General features: G+C 38.7%; 1 protein-coding gene across 21 annotated transcripts in view; it reads right to left on the bottom strand.

Annotated features, from left to right (window-relative positions):
• Positions 1–20,681, bottom strand: part of GPHN (gephyrin) — a 283,847-nt gene extending 263,166 nt beyond the window's left edge. For 5 of the 21 annotated variants that reach the window (XM_039552427.1, XM_039552429.1, XM_039552433.1 and 2 more), the window contains exon 1: positions 20,570–20,680. In XM_039552427.1, coding sequence (XP_039408361.1) covers positions 20,570–20,633 — 64 coding nt within the window. In that variant the 5' untranslated portion in view covers positions 20,634–20,680. Of the gene's footprint in view, positions 1–17,911; positions 17,946–18,307; positions 18,336–20,569 lie in introns of those variants that run through there. The other 16 variants (XM_039552441.1, XM_039552438.1, XM_039552436.1 and 13 more) reach the window with 7 other exon arrangements.
• Positions 20,682–24,421: the final 3,740 nt, after the last annotated feature.

Here is a 24,421-nt window from a genome sequence, read left to right as displayed (position 1 = left end):
TTTTATGTTTTTCAGGACTGTTTTCCTTATCAGATTAAAAGAAGTCCAGCAAACAAGCAAAAACATAGTATGTTTTTCGAAGAAACAAACATAAAACCACAACCAACAAAAAACCCCAACCAAACAAAACAAAAGCAAAACCAACCAACCAACCAAACTCACAAAAAAAATTGACACCAACCGCTTTGAGTAACTTCAGTTTTGATTTTGCATAGAACCATTACTAAAAAAGAAATTAGCATGGAAAATGATAATCGTGAAAATACTAAGTGTACATAATTTAAATTGCAGTGAACTACCAAGGATTTATTTATCTAGGAAGGCAACAAATTGAGGGGAGGAGGACTGATTTTAAATGTTTTTTTCTTTCTTCTTTTTTTTAATCATATGGCATGTAAACAAGGGTGTGGGGAAGACTGCTGGGGAGAGCGCCCCAAAATTTTTTTCCTGCTTGCTACAATCCCAAAGTATACCCAAATAATTTTTGTTATGAGAAGACACTGAAGAAGACTGCATCAGAGAAGCCATGAAAGGAAAAGCTTCCTAAGTAAAACAGGCAGTTAGTTATTTTGATTTTCTTAGAGAAATATTTCTTATTATTTAACTTAAACAACTGAAAGGAAAATCTGGTTGTCCAGCAGCTTAATTCCTTCAGTTGTATTAATGAAGCATCCAGGCTGCATGACCCCAGAACTTTCTGACTGTTAAATACTTTTATTTAAATGGCAACAAAAAACAGAGCTCCTGCTATTACCATATTCAAATACCTGATAAGCATGATGTTTTCTCATCATCTGCATGTCGTCTGAATTCTTAGCAGCATGTAATAAAAGTATTTTTGCATACAAGCACAATTCAGGCCCTCAAGTCCTATACAAAGTAATCTAACAAACACCACAGGATTTCCCTAGAAATAGACATGATAAATGTACTTAATTTTTCTGGTGGACACTTTATAGAAGGCTAAAGCTCCACCAAGACACATGCTAGGAGGCTCATGTGCAAAGTGACACAGAGGTCCCACCTGCGGCAGCAAACACAACCCCTGTGAAAGGACAGTGGTGGGGGCTGTGTAACAGCACTGCAAGGTACACAAGGGTCTGCAAATGGCTTGGGACCACCAATACAGAACTTCTCCTGTAGATACATACTGGATTACAGCAAGTACCACAGAGACAAGGAACTTGGGTTTAATTCTCTGTTAGCATATGGGGATTCAAAAACATGCATTTATTTCCCAGAAGAGCACTTTAATTAGGAAACTAAAAGGCTGGATAGTAACAAGCTTCTTGTCTGCTAAAGCTGGGTAACTACCCAGCTAAAAATTAAAATGCTATGGCATCTGGACAATTAACAAGGATCACACTGTAGCCTAATAACGGGGGTGCTCAACTGGGAGAGAAGACCTAGATTCTAGTCCCTGCTCCATGGACTATTTCTGTTTTGTTACTTGCCCTTTAACATGAAAAGAAAACTCATCAATAGTTCAAAATGCAAGTATCTGAACCCTGTTCTCTTCCGTCCCACTGCATGGTCTAAACTGCTAAGTTTAAGATACTGAAGCATCACCACATCTATGTCTCTCTTTGACTCTAGCCTACAAAGTGTTAACAATATCTGGTTTTGATTGACTATTGATCTCTCTCTTCAGAAAGAAGAGAGATACAAGATCTCTCAGATTTTGGGCACCTTTCCAGCCACAAAGCTTTTTTAATTTCACAAGTGTGTAGCTAGGGATATAGCTCCTAATAGCACTGCTCCACAGAGAGAATAAAGATGCATTCCATTTTAAAGAATATTTAAAGCTGCTTCTACTTTTAATGCAGCATTCCCTGGAGCAACCAAAATATCCCCAAATTACTGGATCAACACAATATTCTCTGCTTAGAGAACACACAAACTCTAGTAAATCCACCTCACAAGTCTAAAACAATGACTTAACACCCTCCTCTGCCCCTGACATCCATCATCACACTATATGTTAACACTAACCACCTTCTCGTGTCAACCGCAGCTTTTCTTCCTTTCTTTCTTTCTTTTTTTTTTTTTGCAACTTGCATCTTTTGGATCATGTACTATTTTTTTGTTTGTCTTCATTCAAAAATCTTCAGCCCGTCCTTAAGATAAACAAGAAAGGTAATGTTCACATAGGTTGATCAATATGATAAATTAATTGTGAAATGGTTGTTCATTTTTTTAGAAACTGTTATATACTTTCGAGTACCACATTAAGTTAAATCTACTGGAGCTTCTTCAACTTCCCATCTCAAATTTCTTATTCCCTGGAGCAAGAACAGATGCAGTCATAAGTAAAAACTCAGATGTAAGTGAAAGGCAAAATGTATCATTCCATGTATGTCATTTCCATTAGCTAGTAGTGCCTCATTAAATTAAGAGGTTTGCAAACCTTAATTATCAAAGAAATATATAATTATTACTTTCAGAATATTCTTCTTTATTTTCGTGTCTTCCCTTTAGTTTAATGACTGTACTTTAGGCCTCATCCAAAAAGGTAAAGCTTTGGTAATATTAATATGACAGACATTGGGGAAAAATCCAAAGCCTCTTGACTCTGTTAGAGCAAAGTACACAATAAAAACTTGCATTATGTAATTCTAACATACAGATTATACTTCTCTGAATTAGCTAATTTGAACAGACTAGTGAGTTCATACAGGCATTTGTTTAAAATGGAATGGACGAACTGTTTTGAGCTCAACAGCAGAATTTTAGCTATTGAGCTAACAATTCTATACAAAAGTATTCTGTTAAAAACATGAGGAACTAAAAAGACTAAGTCCAAGAACAAAGCTGTGTCCATGTAATGCTTTCAAGACATCTGATCCTGGTTACTTGATGTGGAAAGGCTTAGTAAGAAACCATATTCAAGCACAGAAAAATCCTAAAAAATTCCTCACTTTCTTTCAAAACAGAAAAACTGAACAGAATAAAAGTATCATGTATGTTCTAAGAGCAACTCTCAACTGCTAAATTTTGTTTTTATAAATGATCTGTAGGCCCTTGTTGCAGAGACTGTTATATACATATTTAATAAATGAAATCTTTTTTAATACTCAAATTGACTGTGGCCCCTAGAGATGTTTTAACTTATATATTAAGCTTTAAAATATAGCTTACTAGGTAAAAACCACTTGTTGGTTATTTAAGAATTTCTAAGAGAACTAGTATAATATATATTACATTACATTATACTAGTTCTCTTAGAAATTCTTAAATAACCAACAAGTGGTTTTTACCTAGTAAGCTATATTTTAAAGCTTACATTATACTAGTTCTCTTAGAAATTCTTAAATAACCAACAAGTGGTTTTTACCTAGTAAGCTATATTTTAAAAGTCAAGCTAGAGTAGCCAAAGTTAATTATGAGTGAATCCAAGCTAATACAAGACTCCAAGTTTATTTCATGACCTTGTATATCAGGTTTAGTGCTGGCTCTTGTCCTCAGAGACTTAAAACCTCTTTTTTTTAACATGTAGCCTATGTAGCATATGAGTTTCAAGACTTGCTTTTTACCTGAGCATTTGCAAAGGACTTATGTAAATAAAAGAAATCTGCATAATGAATAAATAAAAAGTAATGTAGTTTGGCAGAAAAGAACTTCACGCACAGTGAACAATGCTATCAGTCACAATCTAGTATCTGAAATTACATCTGATATAGAATAAATCACAGAACTGTGTCAAGCTGTGAAGTACTGTGAGCTTTAAATATCTTTAAACCACATCCTTACTCAAATTATCTCATTTGGGCACGCGGTGAAAGGATTTTCTTCAGTTAAATTCACATACAAAATTTAAGAAAAAAACCAGTCTATATCTTAAGGTGTATCATCAATGCACAGTAATTGACATTAGATATTTGTATAACAGCCCAGGGGAACATTGCCAATATATAATATTGACTTAAATGGAACTTACAGATACAATGTATACTTTTTCTTTTCCTTACGAAGGTAACTTCTTGAAAGTATGGAAGCTGAATTTCCATTTCTGATTCCATTGAAGGGACAAGAAAAGGAGGTGAATCACTGAAGTTTTTTCAGCAACTACAAAAAGCTAACACATGAGAGAAGTAAAAATGCCACTTGCCAACTGCAGAAAAGCCATTAGCCAACAATGTAAACAGACAAAAGATGTTCATAAGAGCCTTTCTTCATCCTACAGGATGTGTACCAGATGGCAAAGCCATACAGTGGGGCATTGCTTCCTTGCACTGATCTATAAATTGCCTGTATTCCTCAACAAAGGGGGTAGATAGATTTGCGGAACAAGCTATAAAATTTCTTAATGGTGCTTTTTGTCTGGTAGAAGGCTAGATACAAAGGAAAATTGGACTTTTCTACCTGTCTGGCTAACAGGTAGAAAAAAAAATGCAACAGAACACAGAGATCAGCCTAACAAAAATCTACTTTCTACAAGGAAAATATACTTTCTACTGGCTTGGTAAATGGAGAGCAGTGGGTATTCTAGCTTGATCTCAGTAAGGCATACACCTTTCCTTCACTTATTAAACTGCCTTTACCTCAACTGATGAGTTTCCTCACTTTGGCTTTTCTTATTCCATCCCTCATCCTGCTTGGGGGCAGTGAGTAAGCCTCTGGGTGGGGGCTTAGCTGCTGCACAGGGTCAACACACCACAATCTCCTTTAGTGATTTCTTTCAATTACTTCCTTTGTACTGCATTAAAGCAGTACATTCTCCAGATATATCCTCCTGGACAACAGACTATTAGAGAGATCACTGGCTGCAAAATGAAAGAAACAGAGAAAAGAAAAAAAGTCTTGAAAGAAACAACCATGGTCAAATGCGGTAATATTTACAAGCAATTATAGACAGAAAATACATTCTTCTCAGAGCTATGCTAATACAGGAAAGATGGACTATGGGAAAAGCCTTTCATGGAGCTGCCTATGAAGTTGTTCAGGAATGTGAAGCAAAGTGGAAGAAATGCCTTGTCATCTGTCAGAATTAAGGAAAAAAAATAGGTAAGAAAGAAATGAGAAAACAAAGGTAAATAAACTATTGACCTGATAACCTGATAAAGAAATCTTGAGATTCCAGGAGATGTCAATTCAAAGCAGTTACAAATAAAAAAGTTCCAAGAAAAGAAGCACTTCACATTTAGTAGAAATTCTGTAAGAAAACCCTCAATCTAGTTGCATTCAAGAGATTGACTTCTTCCTCTAACACCAAAAATAATCTGAATGAGATCTATGATGTATTTGATCAACAGACTCTGTATCAAGACATATACACCCAAAGAAAAAAAATAAACAAGAAAACAACACTGCTGAGAAAGATTTCAGTTTAACTTGTCATGTTACAGGAAACAAAAGATATTACAGTCAGTCCCAAAGGAAGTATGCCTTTGTCAATTCACAAAAGAATAAGACTTGCACAAGAACAGAAATAAGAGTAACTGAAAAGCATTTTCAATGCAAAAAATAGCAGAAAAGCACTAAAAAGCCATTTCCAGTATTTAGTCAGCCCAATCTAAACCAAATACAAAGATGAAAAGTCACACATGGAAGAAAATGACAGCAAAAGCATCTGTTGGCCTCACATCTTTATCTTCCACTGTTTTTAAAGAAGAGCTAAGGTTTTTAATGCTTTATTCTCTTGCAGTCATTAAGAGTAGTATGCTCAAGCATCTTGCTCCATGGTGAGGAGATGAAGGGGAAAAAGGAACTGCTGAAAGTCTTAGAAGTACTTCCCCACTCCTCACCTTTTTTCAAAACTTTTTTTTTTATCAGTTGTAATAGGAGCTATAAATAAATTCCGAAATCTCAACAAATATCCAATAATTCTATACATGTTAATAAAGAAAAGTAATTAAAATAAACAGAATCTAATGGTCTCTTGAAGGAAGATGAGACATTAGTATAGCAGCAGCAGATTCACAGATCAACCAGACAACAGAAGTAGCACAATTACTTCAAAACCAGGAGGCTGATCATTTAATATCCAAAAAAAAAGGAGAAACATCCTACAGACACACAAACAGCACATGCATCTGTGAACACGCTTAAGTGAATGACTGGTTATTGAGTTTTGAACCACTATATGTAGCCTCAGGTAACTGACTCTGAAACTGAAATCAGTGGTCAATGGGTGGTGCACAAGGCTACCAAGTGTAACCGTATCCATGCAATCTTTTTAAAGAATGTACCTTCTGATTTTGATAGAAGTGCACTACAGTAAAAATACAAGCTTTGAAGGCCTGGCAACAGTATTTTCCAAGAACATGGGCCACTAATGCCTCGGTGAAAGATCAGTTTTTCTCATGCATTATTAGCAAAAGAAAAAAATCCCACCTTCTTTACACTGGCAGAAACTTGTTCCCGTCTCTACTGTGTGGGCACAAGCATTTACTCATAGTAAACTGAAAGAAATTCACTGAAAGCTGGCTTGGCAAAATACTATCATCTGGATCAGTTCACATTTCATTCACCATATATAGGAATAATTTTGCTGGGATAAATGAGAGCTCATGGACAGATGAGAGCTCTAGGTGGGATTAATTTCACCATTAATACAATGGAGTAAAAAATGAATTCATAAAGAATAGCTAAAAGATTCAATACTTGTCAGCTTTCAATAAGGCTCAGTGAGGGATTTTTAAGGAGAGACTATTGGGATTATAAACGTCTAGTATACTTGGTTTATTACTCTATTCTTCTCATAAAAACAATTTCCTAATTTTGCTTTTGTTAAGCTTTTCTAGTGAACAGGATGCTTGCAGATACCTACAGATGCATAATCCTCAAGCACACAAATCTTTTCCCTGTTTAGCTTGTCTGCTGTCCATTAACAGCCTTTACACCTCATTTGTATAACCTCAGTCTCTACATTATTTACTAGAGGCTATCCTTTATGATATAGTTTTGATTTTACATAATGTGGCTATCAATTCCTTCTATAGTTTCTTTTTCTGACACTACTTGTAAAATCCCATTTTTATTATTAATCCTTAACTTTTTTCTAGCCAAACTGTTTTTTATGTTATGATTGCTTTTATAGTGACTACAGCATCTCAGTATTTTCTGCTATTTCAAAAATCACACTTCTGCTATAAATGTACCTTAATACTGAAGATGTTACTTATATTGCAATTTACAAAACCCAGTTTAGCTAGCTACCTTTATCTCCAAACACTGCATTTCGATACTAAAACCATGGTCTGTACATAACTAGTAGCCATGGAGACCATGAAAGCATACAATATTAGACAAATGCATGGACCAGCAGGCTTCTGAGTTGCAGTTAAAGACTTAAATAAGTGCACATGGTCCACTGACCACAATTATACAACTAAACTATCTATCCTCATCTTCATCCCAATCCCTCCCCCATTTTAAAGAAATATCAAGAATCTCAAAGCCTGACTTACCCAAATAGCTGATGCCTGTGACTGGCTGTTCCAATTACTGCCACTAATCACAATGTGATCCAATGGGTAACAGTCCACTCAAGAGAAAAGGTAAGACTGTTCACATCAGCAAGAAGGTATGCAGGACAGAAACAAAATTAGATTATGATCTTTCATGCAGATGTTTTAAGTAGTTGGTGTAGAGATGTCCAACAGAAAAAAAATATGCCAGTAGCACATCATCTGCCATTTAGTACATATCAGGCCAGTAGCCTCCAAGTCAGCATAATAGCTAGATTGAGTGGTAGAGATATGCTCAGAAAAACTATACTGAGTGCAAGCGAGATGACAGATTGAATGGTGCCAAAGAAATCCCTCAAGCAAAAGGGAAATCAGACCTGGCAAAAATGTGTCACTTTTCTTTTTTTAAAATTACTGATATACACTATAATAAACGTTTATGTGTGTATGTATATTAATTATATGTATACAATCTTCAAATTAGTTCTGTCAGGCATACTATAGTCAAGATAGTAAGTTAAAAAAACTAAACGTTAGAAATTTTGACTATTAAAAAATTAATACATTCATAAAATGACCTTACTTGCCTGTAAATGTGTAACATAGTGTTCACCTTTTCCCAAATTTAACACTGCAGAAATCTAATGTTCAGCTTTTCTAGTTACCTAACATGCAAGTTCTCAGATGTTCAGCTCTTTGCTAAGCACAAATGCCTAGCACAGCCTTCATATTCACCTACTACTACACGAATCAAAGACCTCTACATACCAAATGGAAAAATGTATCTTGGCTTACCCTCTCCTCAAAAAAATTTCCTGTAATACGCAAATCCTTCCCTTCCTTCACTATGATTTTTTTACTGCTTATTATTCAGCAGAGGCAGTGTCTTTGCTTGTCCATGAGGACAAGCTAGTAAATAGAACCAAGAGGACACCTGGCCTGACAAAGCAGTACTTGCAAGAAAAGAGGCAGCACAGCCAGATAAAGGAGTGTCAAGACTACCTTTGCAATTGATGCAAGTGAACTACATAAAATTAGCACATGATTACATCTGTTTGAGCTGTGTTCTGAAAACAGAAGTCCTATCTCCCACCTTTACCTATCCCACCTGTACAATCCAGCTCCTCCCTCAAACTGGCACTCCTGAGGTCCCTTGCCGAGTTGATTCAGTTTGCTCCAGCTGCAGAAAACTAATTTCTCAAAAGAAGAGCAGTTTTCCACTAGGTTAGCCAGTTAAGTTTGTTTTGCACAGAGTGAAAAATGTAGGATAAAAGAGTACTAAGAAAGAACAGAACTGAAAAAAATTCACAATAGATGTAAAAATTGCCAGCCTTGTTCACCATTCACCTACTGGAGCAGAAGTCTGCAGAGCTCTGTGCTGAACCAGATCACATAGCTGATTCAGCTCAAAAGGACCCTTTTTCTTTGGCAGGGTAATTTTCAGCTATTTCAGTTCCCTGCCTTCACAGCCACACAACAGGTTATGCCAGCACAGCACAGCATGGCAGTGAACAAGAAGAGTGACGACAGAATCATGCCCAAGATGAAGCCTGGACAGAGTCCTCTTGGGCTCTAAAGCAGTGGCCACTTACAGCAGACTGCATGGTACACCAGCAGAAAATTATCTCTGAATAACTCACCTTGAGGTGTAGTGAATGCAGGAAGACCAAATCCCTGAGAAGATGCTGCATGTATTTTCCTAACAGACAAGTCAGATAGGTACAAGGAGGGCCTGTTCAAATGAAGGATTAATTTAAACACACTTTTTCTGTCATTTCCTCATCGATAGCTTTCATAAAAAATTGTAATTCTATGGCTAATTTTGGACATTTGAAATAATTCTACATACTACTGAACTTTACTTTGGGCTATCTTAAGTTAAGAGTCATTTCAAGGCTAGTTAACAAAATACATGTCTCTCTTTCTCTAGAGTATCCAAAGATTCAAAGGTTATGCCCTCAACCACATCCCCTTCACAAAATGCACAGAAACAGTTCAAGAGCTAGTATCTTCCTGGTCACCTTCCACTTTTAGGAAGGCCTCCTTATTGCTACCCACTGGAAGACTTCTCTGGCATGCACAAGAATTTTAAGAGGCGCACACAACCCCATGGAGGCAAAAAACAACAACTAGTCTACATTAGTTCTTGTGCTTGGTTCAAGAAAGTGGCTTTTAAACTGTCTCCCAAGAGTCCCCAGTCACCACACTTCAGCTGACACTGCAGAGAAGAATCAAAGCATGAATGTGGAATTCACTTTGGACAAAACTAAATGAGATGCACTCCACAAGTGCACCTAATGCACTCCAACAATTACAGAGGTCACTCCATGGGTTTTGAGCTAGTGTGAGGCAAAACACACTCAACAGTCTGCACATGAAGTCCCCAGTACTAAGATCTGTTTCTCTAAAGCAGCAGTACTTGCTACCAAGGACTTTACTTACATGGAGTGAAATCACAGAAGGTAAATTAATCTACTGAATTACAGTCAAAAGACTGTAGCAGTTTGGTCCAAAATACTCATTACTTACTTATTTAACCCATGACAAAGACTTATGTAGGTACAGCACAATTTTTTTTTTTTAATTTTGTACTTATTATTGAAGAATTGAGAGAGTACCTAATTATCCAAATAAAGGGATTTCTGCATCTGTCTGGGTTTTTTTCCTGCAATGGCTGCTAGTTGGAATGTCAGCACCTATGGAGTTTAAATTTATACTTTGAAGGAATTAGAATATATATTTAACTATTGTCTCAAATGGCCCCAGGCCCAGTACTAGCTACTTTCTAGATGCTAGTAAGATCTCAACCATTCATTTTGAGGTAGTTCATCTCAGCATACTTTTCATATGCACAGCTGAATTTACTTTTGGGAGGCTGAAGCACAGGTAGAACATTTTTATCAGGTGTTTGTTCAGTGCAGAAAAAGGATCCTAGGAATAATCTGAATATGAAGATCCGCTAAAATTATTCTGGAGTATACTAAAAGCTGCTACTATTCTGGTAAGAAATACTGAAAATTATTACTATTTCCCATCTAAAATCTCCCTTATGATTTGATGAGTCCTCACAGCAACTTACACATAACAATAATGGAATACAAGACACACTATCAAGGAATTAAAAGATTTTTCTAATATTAAAGATAATCCGTGACGTCCCAGTTTAATGCTATACAGAAATTTGCCTCAGATGCCTTTTCCAGAAAGATGTTCTGTTCATCAAAGCACTCAAAGAAAGTCTACTTGAACCCTTTTCTGACAAAACAATGGTGAAATGACAACAAGTATTTTCTCTAATTCTCTTTGATCAACTGCCAAGCCAAAGAGAAAAGTCATGTACTGAAACCATTGTGCATAAACTAGAGCTATATCCTTTCTTTGGAATAAAGAAATAGGAACAGGCAGGTGAGCTTCCTTGCAGCTTGACAATCACAGGAAATTCTTCATCAGTTGCTTTTTTCAGCAGTTGCTTTTAACATGAACTTTAGAGTTTCCATTTTGATTTTTGATGTATAGGAAAAAAGCCTGAGTCTCACTCAGATAAGAAGGTCCTGCACACTGGAGACACTGGTAATAGCTTTAATTCTTACCATGCTGAAATTTAACTGCAAGATCAGACCTTAAGCCTTGACAGCTTACCTTCCTACTGTGGAACAAGGCACATTCCTAAAAAATAGATATCAGAATAACATTAGATTCTGAAACATTAGATTCTGAAACAAATATACCCAGCTTGAACCACATACATCTTACTAACAGGCCATTCCCAGCTTTTTAAAGCTTTGTGCCTTGCCTTTTGTCCAAAGAATTATGTCACACAGAACTACCCTACAGTCACATTTACTTAGAAAAATTACAAGGTTTCTCTCAAAAATCCCCAAATCCTCCTCAGCCTCCTGGTTTATTCTACATATCTTTTACTGGTTTCTTCTTTTCTTTATTTTGTTAAATTAATGCCATAATAAATGTCTGCATGACCAGAATGGTTTGGAATCTCTTATAATAGGAGGTTACGAGGGAAAGCAATTCCCCTGCAGACTTTTCAGTCTGTCTGATTACAGCAATCATTAAAAAAGCCTACCAACAAGTATATTTTACAAAAACTAGAAGTACTTAGATTTAGATTTAGCTAAATCTAGTAGCTATGGAGTTACGCCTCACCAATTTACTACATCTATCAAGGGAATGGAACATCATAAGAGTAACTATCTAAGAAGGAATTCTTTCAGGACATCACAAAAACAGGAGAAAAACCTGGAGACTACAAAACGTTCTCCAAAACCTCCAATTTCTATACTATTTGTTTTATAATATTCTCCCTCCTTTTTTTTTTTTTTTTTTTTTACATATTAAATCAGACTGTATCAGCAATTATGAAGTTTTAATCAGCAGGAGTTACACATAGGAACACCTGTTGCAATTTTATCTCAGCATCCCTGGAGCTTTGTGAGTATTATCTACAGAAACACTTTGTCCCTGCACTCTCTTTTAAAGGTGTTTCACCACTTTTTTTCCTCACTATGTTTAATTTACAGCTTATTTCTTCAAGGAAGTTGATTTTGAGGATCCTTGACTTGCTGTAGGCTTATTTAATGTCTTGCCTTGAGTATTCACACAACTAAAAAGAGAAATTAGGCTAAAAGAAGAGGAAATGAGAAGTACATATTCCCTTTAATCTTAATGGGGTTTTGTTCTTTTTTTTTTTCTGGAAACAACAAGCAGTTTTCTCATCAGATATGTACTTACTTTAGGCATCTTGCTGCTTTCTCCCAGATTTTTTCAGAGATGAAGTTTCTGATGGTTTCTCACCATCTACACTGCTATGCCACTACTCTACATCATATGAAAGAACCATGTCAGTAGGAAATTACATAATATCTGTTTGAACTCCTGGAAATCTTCTACTTCCAGAAACAAGCTGCCGCCCACACTTTCCTAGGCCAAGATTTGCAAGTACCTAGTACAAGGATACATACATGCCCATCTTCTCTTTGGCAGTCTGATTTGTCTTCCTAATCCCATAAACACTGTTTCAAGAAGGGATAAGAAATAACAATGTAGAAGTGTGTTGGTTCACAGAACTCCTAACTAAGTGCCATATTCAATGTTTCTTCAAGAATTATTGGATGAAGACTTTACAGACTTCATCTCAGGTCTTGCTATCAATTCCTTCCTAAGTGGCCCATCCCATGGCATTAAAAGCAGCTTGATAAGAGTACAGGGGATTTTCTTTTTTTTAACAGCAAGCATCATTTGTAGAGGTCCTAGAAGCTTTTCCCTTCTCAGTCAGATCTGCAAAACACTTCACTGCAATTCGTTTTAATTCCCAAAGAATGTGTATTATTTTTCATCCATACAACTTCCCATAAAAATTCTGAAGAAACAACTTACTTCCTAGATTTCAGTATGAATTTAAATCCCCTCCAGCATATATCTGAAAAAGAAAAAGCACCAATAATCCCACCTCCCAACAAAATCCAAACTATAACACCTGGGATAAAAAACCAAACCACAAAGCCAAACAAAACCACACCATATACTTTAATTTCTACTTCCCACTTTTAGATCTCAAAAGTCACATACAATAGCCAGGAAAACAAACAAAATACATGCATGAAAGATTTTTAAAGGAAAAATATTCCACATAAATTCCCTAAAATATACAGGACAACAAAGAAAACGAACAATACCACACAGTAAGTACTAAAAAGACAAAAAAATTTTATAGTTCAAAGCCCAAGTGTATTCTGCTTCTTCACTTTCTTACTTTAGTACATAATAAGTGATATAATTTAATTAGAAAAGGAGAAAGTAGAAACATGTATTTCTATAGTTGTGATCATAAGTACATAGGCAATACTTAATATATTCATTATATTGGTCTACTTATACAATCTGTATGTCAAATACATAATAAAATGTCATAATACATACAGAATTATTAAAATTACTGTTCTAGGTAACTCACATATGAAGCTAAATTAATGTTGAGTCAGTCCTTTGAGGTCTTGGTATATATCAAAAAACATTTCACTGCTCAAAAATAGGTTTTGTTATACATAGCTATTCCCTAATCATTGAAATTAGACAGTGGAAGTCTTGTTGTTTATCTCATAGTATAAGGAACAGACAATGCATTTTATTCCTTACAAAACATCATTCACCCACATTGTAACAGCAGGATAGAACCCTGTTTTGCAGGATTTTGCAAAATGTACACAGAAGATTATTCTTAAGGGTTTATGCTAATTTTTTTCCACTTGACATGTTAGGCATAAAATAGGCCTCAGTAAATTAGTTTGAAAACAAAACAAGTAAACAAAACATCACATACAAATCTCTTACTTGCAAAATGAAATTTTCTAAGATAGCTGCCTAATTAAGTCTATTTTTCCCAAGCACTTTTTAATGCAATTACTGTTCTTTTACAATTTTAACTTATTTTTTCAATTTTTTGTGATTTAACAAAAAAATAAAATAAAATAAAATTTTAAAAAATAAAACAGCCAAAAGGCTATGCTTTTTTTATTAATTAAAAACATCCCACAGGAAAAAGGCTGCTACCTGCTCATTTCCCTTATGGTTATTACCCTCCTGCTTTCCAAGGATACCTTTTTCAGGCATTCTGCTAAACTTTCAAGAAGAATTGTCATACACAACACTAAAAAATTTTAAGACCACTTCAGTGTAAGAAGTGGAGAGTTGCATACTACATCTACGTATATGAACAGAATGTAAATGGTTTCTTTTACTTAATCCACACTTCAAGATTTATAAATATCTAACAAGAACTAAAATTTGTTCCCATTTTTAGTTATCATGTCTTCTTCTTGCATAACAATCTCACAAATTGCAGACAACAGAATCTATACTTGTTTGTCTACAAAAAAATCCAGACAGCTATGGCTAAATCAACATTAAAGGTGGACTTCTGTGTCTGTATATCAGAATTTTGTATGCTAGACTCCCCAAAACATGGCCTGATGATCACATATTCTGTTACTGTCCAGTTAACAAAGCCAGCAAATCAACTAAAAGGTGTCCCAGAAATAAGCTGGTTCTCATGAAATTCACAATCACTAACTTCTAAGGTAAATAACATGGAAAGTTGTCCTGCAGCACTGGAAAAGGAGACAAGTATAAATCCAGAAAAGTAAATGAAAACATGCTGTAATGGGTATGCTCTGTGCTGCTAAATATGAACTACAGACATGGAGCGTGGGTGAAGATGGAAGTCTTTCAACTGCATTTGGATAAGTAAACTCCAAATCAAGAAACACTGAGTACACAAGACTTCTTACCCCTCATCTATAAAAACACAAACCTCCAAATTAACGGCCATTTCTTACATAAGTAGGTACTATTTCCCAACTATACATGTATGTTTAAATCTCTTTCTTTAGATGCTTTTAGTTTCAGTTTTTCTACTTCTTCCCATTCAAAAGAATCAGTACTGTAGCAAGCAAATTAAATTTTAAGTACAAGAGTCTGCTATATCAGAGAGATTTCAGCCACCTATTTTTGTTCCACACTGTACACTAAAAAATAGGGGGGGGAAAGGACTTTCTTCCTCTTTAGGTTTAAAAGGTAAAGCACAGTTAGGCTACAAAAAGGAAATGAGGCGATTTTACAGATCATGTTCATGACACATTAAAGCTCATCATCATAGCCATATAAAAAATCAACAAGAAATGCTTTTGTGAAGACATACAGCTACAAATGGCAAAGAGGGATATCTCCTAGTTTCTAGGATAAACTCAACATTGTTACAGTCTTACAGTTGAGAAAGATGAAAATCAATGTTACTCCAAATCCAGAATATTTTAATGGAAGCACAGCATTTCTCTGACTAAGGCTCCCAGGAAAAGCTACTGCCTTTAATCTATGTTTTGAAGATGAGTGCCCAATAAGTTGTAATTCTGGAGAGAAGACAGATCACAAAGAAAAAACTAAGCAAGTTCAATTTAGACAATTAGGACAATTTGACAATAACTCTTAGCAAACCTAGTGTCAGTCCTCTCCCTTCCACACACACCTCTATAAGAAAGTTTCCCACAAATTCCAATACATGTCCAGAACATGAACAGCACCACCACTGTGGAGAGATCTTGCAATTTGCATGTTATTAACAAAGAGGAAAGTCATGAGAAGGTATCTCATAAAATAGGAGACAGGCATATGATTTTTTAGTTGGAAAACAGAGAGCCTATCCATTTCTAACACAGTCTAACCAACAGAGTGACACTTTAAGTATTTCGTTTCCAACGTTTCTCAAAGATAATTTTTACAAAACATTCATATCACTGAACTTCAGATCGGCCCAGGCAACCTCTGTGGTTGCAGTTCTCAAGTAGATAACGCCCTCACCATCTCAGAAGAAAGCTTGTTTCAAAGTGATACATTCAGACACAATGTCCACACTCAGGGCCCTTTCAACCAACTAATGAGTCTCAGACACAAAGACAGCGGTGTAATCTTTCTCACTACTGTGTTACATAGGGACATCAAGGTCTGAGGTTACACATTCAAAACATTTGTCTGTTTTATTGTGTAGGCCTATGGCAACAGCTATCATGGAAAATGTTTTAATCTTTACACAGAGGAAGAAAGGAAGAACAATGTATCTGAAGAAAAATTTGCCAAAACCCCTTACTCCCATTATGAAAGGGAAAGGCTGTACCTGTTTTAAAGCAACACTGAACGCAGTAAAGCTATCCCAAAAAAAAAGTTAGTCTGAAAGCTTTTTCCGAAACAAGGTGGAAAAAATACAAAATGAGGAGCAAAGACAGAAAATGGTATTTGTGTCTGGTGATGACTCCTCCTCACAGACCTGCCTCAAAAGCAAACTGAATGAAGAGTTATTAGCCAACACAAAATATGACTAATTTTTATCACAAATATTCTGAAAAAACCAAACATGTAACAAAACTTCAAGTTTTGGCCAGTTCCATTACATGCTTACTGGAGAGAAAACAAGAGAAGCAACTAAGAAGAAAATGGGGATGGAGAGGAAAAAACCACAAAACAGGAGCAACCAGAGAGAACCAGAGTCTGTTTTTCCCATTGGGCTAGTGGAGATGGCAACAGCATTCAGATCTCTCTGGATGGTTCCAGTCATGGGTCTGCTTTAGACCCTGACAAAACAAGAAAGGTCACAGATTATATAACTTTTACCAATGTCACCACAGTGAAGGATGATCTAATATTGATTCAATTCTGGGCAGAGAACACATTTTCTCCTCTTTTCTAGCCAACTTCGACATTACAAAATTCTGCACTTAGTACACCAGGTTCAATAACCTGACACCACTGGTAACTGATTAGCAACTGTTCTGTTAGAGATATCCCAAATATGAAAGGCTTGCAAGGGGCAACCAGAGTAACTCTGTACTTGTATTTTACTAAGGAAGCATTGGTGCACGTTGGTGCATGTACTATACAGAGCACGCACAGAATCCAACCTTTACTGTAAATGTAGAGATCTCGCCTCTTTTTCATTTATCTACCCCATATTTCTTGTTTCTCTATAACTGTTTCCTTTACAAAAGAAGATATCCAGAACACTTAAATGACAAAGTTTTGGACATTGTTAGTCCAACTCTGTTATTCCATCACAAAAATATCCCAATCTGACAGTTAGCATCACAGCCCTTTTAAAATGTATTTTACCATAAGAGTAACTTCATGGCAACATAACACTGAAGCTCTATCAGCAGCTCATGTGCCTGCACTACATATCAAAGGTTGCAGAGGGAAAACCTAGGTTTGTAACCTAAATGAGCAATATCTTTAACCTGAACACTTCATTAAACACTGGTGCTGAATATGACACTTTCACAGTTCCACGCTTTTCACAAATTGCAAAACTTCTTGAAATGATAACACACAAAGATTAGAATTCAATTTTCTATCCACAAACTAGTGAGGCTTCCTATGTGCATAAGACATAACCCTCTAGTTTGCAAGTTTCACAGTTTTGTAATCAGTCAGTTGTATATTTCCTCCTATTTCAGTAAAGAAGCTTAACTCCACAACTTTCTGTAGATGCAAAAATAAACATGAGTGTCACCTGCAAGTCCATAGGTGCTGTATACACTACAGTATTTTTCCTGATTTCAGGCAGACAGTTCTTTCACACTGAGAAAATGTCCTAATTATGGACTCTATTCTTATCACTGACTCTTAACTAAAACACCTTGACAGTTGAGGTATAAGAGAAGTTAACAAGTAATTTTTGTAAAAAAATGCCCAAGATGCTGCATTCTGCATAATTTTGCATTTGAACACAGTAAGTTATTTAACGCAAACAATAACCAATATGTCTATTTCTCTAATCCGTTGTACCTGTCTTAATTTACCACAAGTGAAAAAACATCTGTTTCTAGATGGAAGCTAGCAATACATACAGAAACACAGAGGTCTACCAAGCAAAACTAAATACAATAACTTACTCAAAACAAAACAATGTAATGAAACTAAACTATATGACAAACATTACTCACTCTCAATATACTCTGGAGCCATGTGCATCAGTCTCTACAAGAGATAAGAATAACAATGTGCCCAGATTATTTTTATATGTCCTCATTTTAAAACAAACACCCAACTTTACTCCAAATTAATTCAACGGAGTTACTCCTTCCCAAGTAAATTTACTTCCATCTGCATATGACCATAAGGTGCAGTACTGGTTATTTTCTAAGCTGAGTATACCAGGTCTAACAAAAGCATAAATCTGTATGCCTGTGCTGATAAGACCACAAATATATACTGCTAAGAAAACAAATATATGCCTACGATCTTAATCAGAAAAGCAAAAGGAGTCATGTTATGTTAATTATCTAATTTCTGGTCACTAAGCTATTCTAAATGATAAAAAAAATAGTTCAGATACCTACCTGACCTTTTCATTTCTACACTTATTCTTCCATTCACCAGGAATTATTAGTTCAAGAGGCAATTATTAGTTCATTTCTATGAGAAAAATTCATAAGAGTGCATTTTTTAATTTGCTGTCTTTTCATAGCTGAAACAGCAGAAACAGCTAGGGGGTCCAAATCCTCCAAAGTACAGATATTCTCTTCCAGGGTTAAAGGAGATGCCAGAGTGGAAAATAATCAAGGCTGGCCAAATATATGCTATGACATTTGTACAAAATTTTATTTCATGTTTACAAGCACACACAAAAGAGGGGACTAGGAAAATTGTAAGAAACCAAAGCGTCCCCTTTCAAAATGGCAATATAATTATCTGCAAAATTTTTCAGCCTGGAATTCAAAACAATTACATTAAGGGTAAAAAAACCTAAAACCGTCCTGTTTGGTTATGCCTCTTGGCTTTCCTCTAAAACAAAATATTAAAATCAGGCCAGAAGGTTTTCTCAATGAAATTGCAAATTATGATACAAAGTTAAAAGAGTTTAACAATGATCAAACAGGATTTACAGTGCAAAATAAAAGAAGTGTATTCGGAAAGATTATCTGAATCTATTGAGAGACTAAATCATTATTTAAATTATCATAACACCATATGTGTCTGGTACTGCATTCTGGGAACACTTACAAGCGAAAATTATTACAACTCTCTGATCAACAGAAAATAATAACCCAAGTTACGCATCATGAAGTTGTACGAAATAGGCAAAGAGCATTCTGTTAGCACCCCCTTCCCACTTTAACTTTTACAGTTTTTTTATAGGTAGTGGCACTCATGTCCTATCCTTCAGGAAGAACGGGGAAAAATCCCCCCATGTGACTTTTGCATCTGGTCCAACACGCTCTACCCATATTAAGGATCTGACTGCCTGGAATTTGAAAGCAACGCTAAGGATTTCCACTTGTATATATCGTGCTTTTCTAGTGGTTTACCGTTACAATCACCTTGTGGCCAAGCGCTTCCCAGGAAGGGAAGGAGGGGAGGGCTCCAGCCTCCGCGACATCCCTTGCTCCCGGCGGCGGGATCAGCACCCAGCAGGGGAACAGCGCCGGGGGCTCCCGCGGGCTCGGGCCGCTTCCGAACGCGCCGTTCGGGTTAAACACCGCTAGCGGTAATAAAATAACTTTCGGGTTAACTCCAGGCCTCCTCTCCCATGAATGTCCCCTGTCTCACTCCGAACATCCTCCTACTCCTAAGCGAGCTCACAACGCTGCTTTCCATGAACACTCATGTCTTCCCAGGCTCCCGGTGAAACCTACTGAGCTCGACGCCTAAAAAATTTCGCCAAAATCTCTCGTCCCTTCCTTGCACAGAAACGGCATTGACGCCCGTATGCACTGGAACCCCTCGGGGCTCCGCTCCTGGGCGCCCCGAGCGTCCCCCGAAGCGCCGAGCTCCGCGGGGCACCGGGATACCCGCCAAGACCCCGGCAAAGGAACCCCCAGCCTGTCACACACGTACCGGCTCCGGGTGTGCAACCTTCTGTGCAACCACCGCGGGTCATGTGCCACGGGTTTATTAAAGGATCATCCGTGCGCTATGAGCAGCAGCATCATAAATGCCCTCCTCCCCCTCCCAAGAGAGAGCACATAGGCACAAGCATCCCCACCCACCCCCTCCCAATTCCCAAAGTAAAGGCCAGGGAGGGGGAGGGGAAGAAGCCATCCCGAAGGAGCTGCCGTGCGGAGCGTGCCGCGCTCGGGCACTCCCGAGGCCGGGAGCCGAGGCCGCCTCCCGCCCGGGGAAGGCAGGCCCGGCACCCGCCGGCCCGCAGCCTGCGCCGGCCGCGGGCTCCCTTCTCCAGCGCCTTCGCACTCACGGCTCCGCCGCGTTCGGAGGCAGCCCGGCCACGTACCGGCCCCTATCCCCTCCGGCATTCGCCCACCCGCGCACTCCGTCCCCTTCGCGCGGGTTATCCCCGGGTCAGTCCCCGCGGCTGCGGCGCCCGCCCGCCTGCGGCAGCGCTGCCCAGCGCCGGCCGGCCCCGCTCACGCTGTCCGCCGGCGGCTGGAGCGCCGCCCCCACGCCCCGACCCCGGCTCCGGGCCTCGGGTACCGCACGCACGGCGGAGGGGCGCTCCCTGCGCAGCGGCGGAGGCGCCGCCACGGGAGAGACAGACGGCCGGCGGGGCACCCCGCGGGGCGGCCTGAAGCGCGCACCGACCCGCCGCCGCCCGCGGCCGCTCCCCGCGCGTCCCCGGCGCAGTGCCCGGCGCGGCCCGGTACCTGTGAGGACGCCGACGCGGATCTGGTGGTCGTGGTTCGTCAGGATCATCCCCTCCGACGCCATGTTCGCGGCGCAGCACCGCACTGCCGGGGGGGGGGCGGTGCGGGAGCGGCGCGGGCGCAGAGGGGGCGGAGCCGGGGCCGGCGGGGCGGGGCGGCGGGGCGGGGCGGCGGGGCGGAGGCGGGGCCGGGGCGGGGCCGGGGCCGGGGCGGGGCCAGGGCCAGGGCTACGAGGAAGCGGAGGGGGTGCGAGACTGGCGCGCGGGGCGCGGCGCAGGCAGCGCCAATCCAGCGTCCGGAGTCCGAGCCGACCGTCAGGGTCCGTGGTTACAAGGGGCTGACAATTCAATTCCTCAAATCTCGGAAAAGGGGAAAAGATAGATAGCAAGGATGGTAATGATCCCTGCTCTTGGGTAGCATGAGATCACAGAATCACGGATTCAATTAGGTTGGAAAACACCACTATGATCGTCGAGTTCAACTATGACCAAGCACCACTTTGTCGAGTAGACCATGGCACTGAGTGCCTCATCCAGTCTCCTCTTAAACACCTCCAGGCACGGTGACTCCACCACCTCCCTGGGCAGCCCATTCAAATATCTAATCTCCGTTTCTGTGAAAAATTTCTTCCGGAAACCCAACCTAAACCTCCCCTGGCACAGTTTAAGAAGACTCTGTCCTCTTGTTCTGGCGCTGGTTGCCTGGCAGAAGAGGCCGACCCCCCACCTGGCTACAGCCTCTTTTCACGTAGGTGCGGAGAGTGATGAGGTCACCCTGGTCTTCTCCAGGCTAGAAATAAAGAGATACAAAATTTTTCCACCAAGTTCCTGGGGCTCAGCAAGGTGTTTTTCGTGCCTTCCCAGGCCTCTTCTCTCACCAGTGAGCCTTCCCCCTTTTCTCTGAGACTAAAGCTGTTGTTACACAGACAAAGCAACAGTTGTTTTGATAAAGCAACTTACTGTCATCTTTTTTTGTCTTCCTTATGTGACCTTGGACACTCTCGGGAAGCAAATATTTTAACTCATTTTGAATGAATATGTAGGCAAACGTCTTCCACATTTACTAGCACCATCATCAATTACAAATGATAACCCATTTTCAAAATTCAAGTCCCCTGACTTCAGCAGATCTTTATATTTTTGGATATTCCTCTTGCATTTTCAATGCTATCTTGCTAACAGCAGACTCTGTATTAGTCTCCTTTTGACTGCCTACTAACAAGCAATTATTGAAAGCATTTGTAATTTGCATATACATAAATGAACCACTTCAGGAGTTTTCTCCTTAGCATATCACTTTCTTAGATGGACGACCAGCACAGAAAAAAAAAGAAAGGGCTGAAGAAATATCTTCTGTCTTAGGGAAAGTCGCACTAGTAGCACTTTGATGGGGTGCACCAGCACACGATATCAGTATTTCTGTACTGGCACAGCAGTTGCAGTGTGTGCAGCCATAGAGACTGAGAATCCAGGCTCCAGGGATCTCTGGTTATGCAATGGTATAATACAACATATGTGGGTGGGTGTAAGCCTGAACCCAAAACAGCATGGTTACTGAAGATATACTGCATCGCTGGTGCTCATACTGCTGTTCCCTCACGGGTTCAGTCACTATGTGTTGAATATTCTGCTGTAGACAAGGGAAAAAGACTTTTTTTTTTTTTTGCAAACGTATCTGAAATTATCTAAAGTGAGAGCAAATAGCTTGACATTTTTTAGCTTCCTGCAGAGGATTCTCACACCCTACACTAAAAACAGTATTGTTTATTCAGAGCATCTCAGTCTCCCTGTTTAGCCTGTTCATTTGTTGCTCTTGTGGATGGTGAGAAGGAGGGGCAAAATTCACATTTCACTGGCAACATTAGGTTTATTATTTCCTGACTTATAAGTGCCTACTAGAGGGATTTGTATGAGATTTTTTTGTACAGAAATGTAGTAGATGATTGTACTAAAGTAACAAAATAAGTTTACAAATTTTTAAGAGACTGAGTAAGGAATAAGCTGAAATTGATAATAGGGGTTTTGTTACTGTGATGTGAAAAGCCTTGTAAACTAGGTGGTTATTACAATGGTAGATCCATAATAGTTCAAGAGAAGGTTGCAAATGGGATGACATCCTGCAGTCAAATTTGTGACAGAGTAAGGAAACAAGTGTGTGTGATGCAGAAACCTTTTACTCCAGGGATATATTCTAGGTAATGTGCTGTCAGTCCACACTGGAGTGCATGTTGACTATCCAGAGAAAAACAAGTTTTCCTCATCAAAATCAATATAAAACTGATAGTCACATTTTGTCCTGGTCATGTCAGAATTGAAGTATAACTCAATTCAGTAACCTCTCAGCAAATTTTTTACATTACTTTGTCTGCCAGGTGTTAATTATTAATATCTCTTTGTTAACTAAAGCACCGCCCTTTCATTAAGCTGGCTCTGCCAGTTATGTTTGTTTCATGTGGTCTACTGGGCAACATAGTGGCTTTCTTTTAGGTTTCTTTTTTAGGTGTTCAGTATAATTTCTACAGTTTTGTTGTCACGTAGGTCTGATTCTTTTTTCAGTGACTCCTTAACTATAATTTCTTAACTCTATTCTGTTTTGTTTTCAACTGGTTGGATGTTTGGATCAGCAGTGGGACATGGCTCTTCAAATGTGTGCTATTGGTGCAGATCCTGCTGAAGACATGAAATAGCTGGTTTAAAAAATCATTAATCAAATTTAAAACATTTTAATTTATGCCACTGGTGCAAATCCAGGTGAGGTAAGAGACTAGCTGGCTCAATGATTAAGTAATAGGAAACAACATTGTACCTCCAGCTTATTCACGTGAGTCTATAAAGGGTCAGGAGACTAAGGCTGAGACCTTAAAATAAAAAGATTTTCCAATTCAATTGTTTAAAGTCAGTCTATTATAGGTTATTGGTTTCTGATATGTTTACATACTCTGTGTTGATCTATAAATTTTGAAAAGGAATAGTATAAACATTTTATGTGTAGCCACTGATATAGCACAATATTCATCACTCTAAAAGAAGGTGCAAGAGGTGATTTCTCCAAACAATCCCTTTCCTTGGGCAAGCATCTAGGAAAAATACAGAACATGCACCATATGTCCTAGTGGCCTATACCATAGTCCATCCTTGCCACCCTAATGTTGCCAGAGGCCTCCTGAGAACCCTTTCTGGGTTTACACCTCCAGTCATGAGTAGGAACCCAGTGATTGTTCTAACTATTAGTGGAAGGTAAAATGTGTTTTGCTTACAGTAAAACTTCATTACTCCTTGCATTGCACCAATATTTGCAAGGTCAAATTTGTCTATTAAGCAAATAACCTGTGTCTGTGAGATTACAAGATGAGAGAAGCTGTTAACTCTTCCACTTGGTAACAAACTACATCACAATTTAGCTGATTCCTGTTTGCAGTATGGGCGTTTGCAGCAGTGACAGGCATGTGGAAAGCTCCAAAGGAACTGTGGCCTTTGACAGACATCCATGCATACAGCTCTTTCCCTCCCTGCCTCTTCCCACTCAGCTGCCTACTGTGGTGCAACTTTTGAAATGGCACCATATGTTCTAGGATACAACCTCACATGTATTCTTAGAAACAGCAACATCTGGAAGAGTGAAATTTACTGAACTTATATGGTATGACTTTGATGGATGTGATAGAGACAACCATTTGAGTTGCCTCCAATTCAAACCCATTGCAGCCTTTTTTTCTTTTACTCTCATACCTGGTCAGACCAAAAAAGCAAAAGCTCTTCCTTTCCCATCATCCTTCCCATAATAAAGGTTATAGCAAACCCCTATATTCTCATTATTCAATGCACAAAGTAGGTCTATCCGGCTTGTCTTTTC

The sequence above is a fragment of the Corvus cornix genome, chromosome 5 (genome assembly GCF_000738735.6).
Source record: "Corvus cornix cornix isolate S_Up_H32 chromosome 5, ASM73873v5, whole genome shotgun sequence".
In the NCBI taxonomy this organism is placed as follows: domain Eukaryota; kingdom Metazoa; phylum Chordata; class Aves; order Passeriformes; family Corvidae; genus Corvus; species Corvus cornix.
The sequence above is the reverse complement of the archived record's forward strand: the minus strand, read 5'-3'. Positions and strand labels throughout refer to the sequence as shown.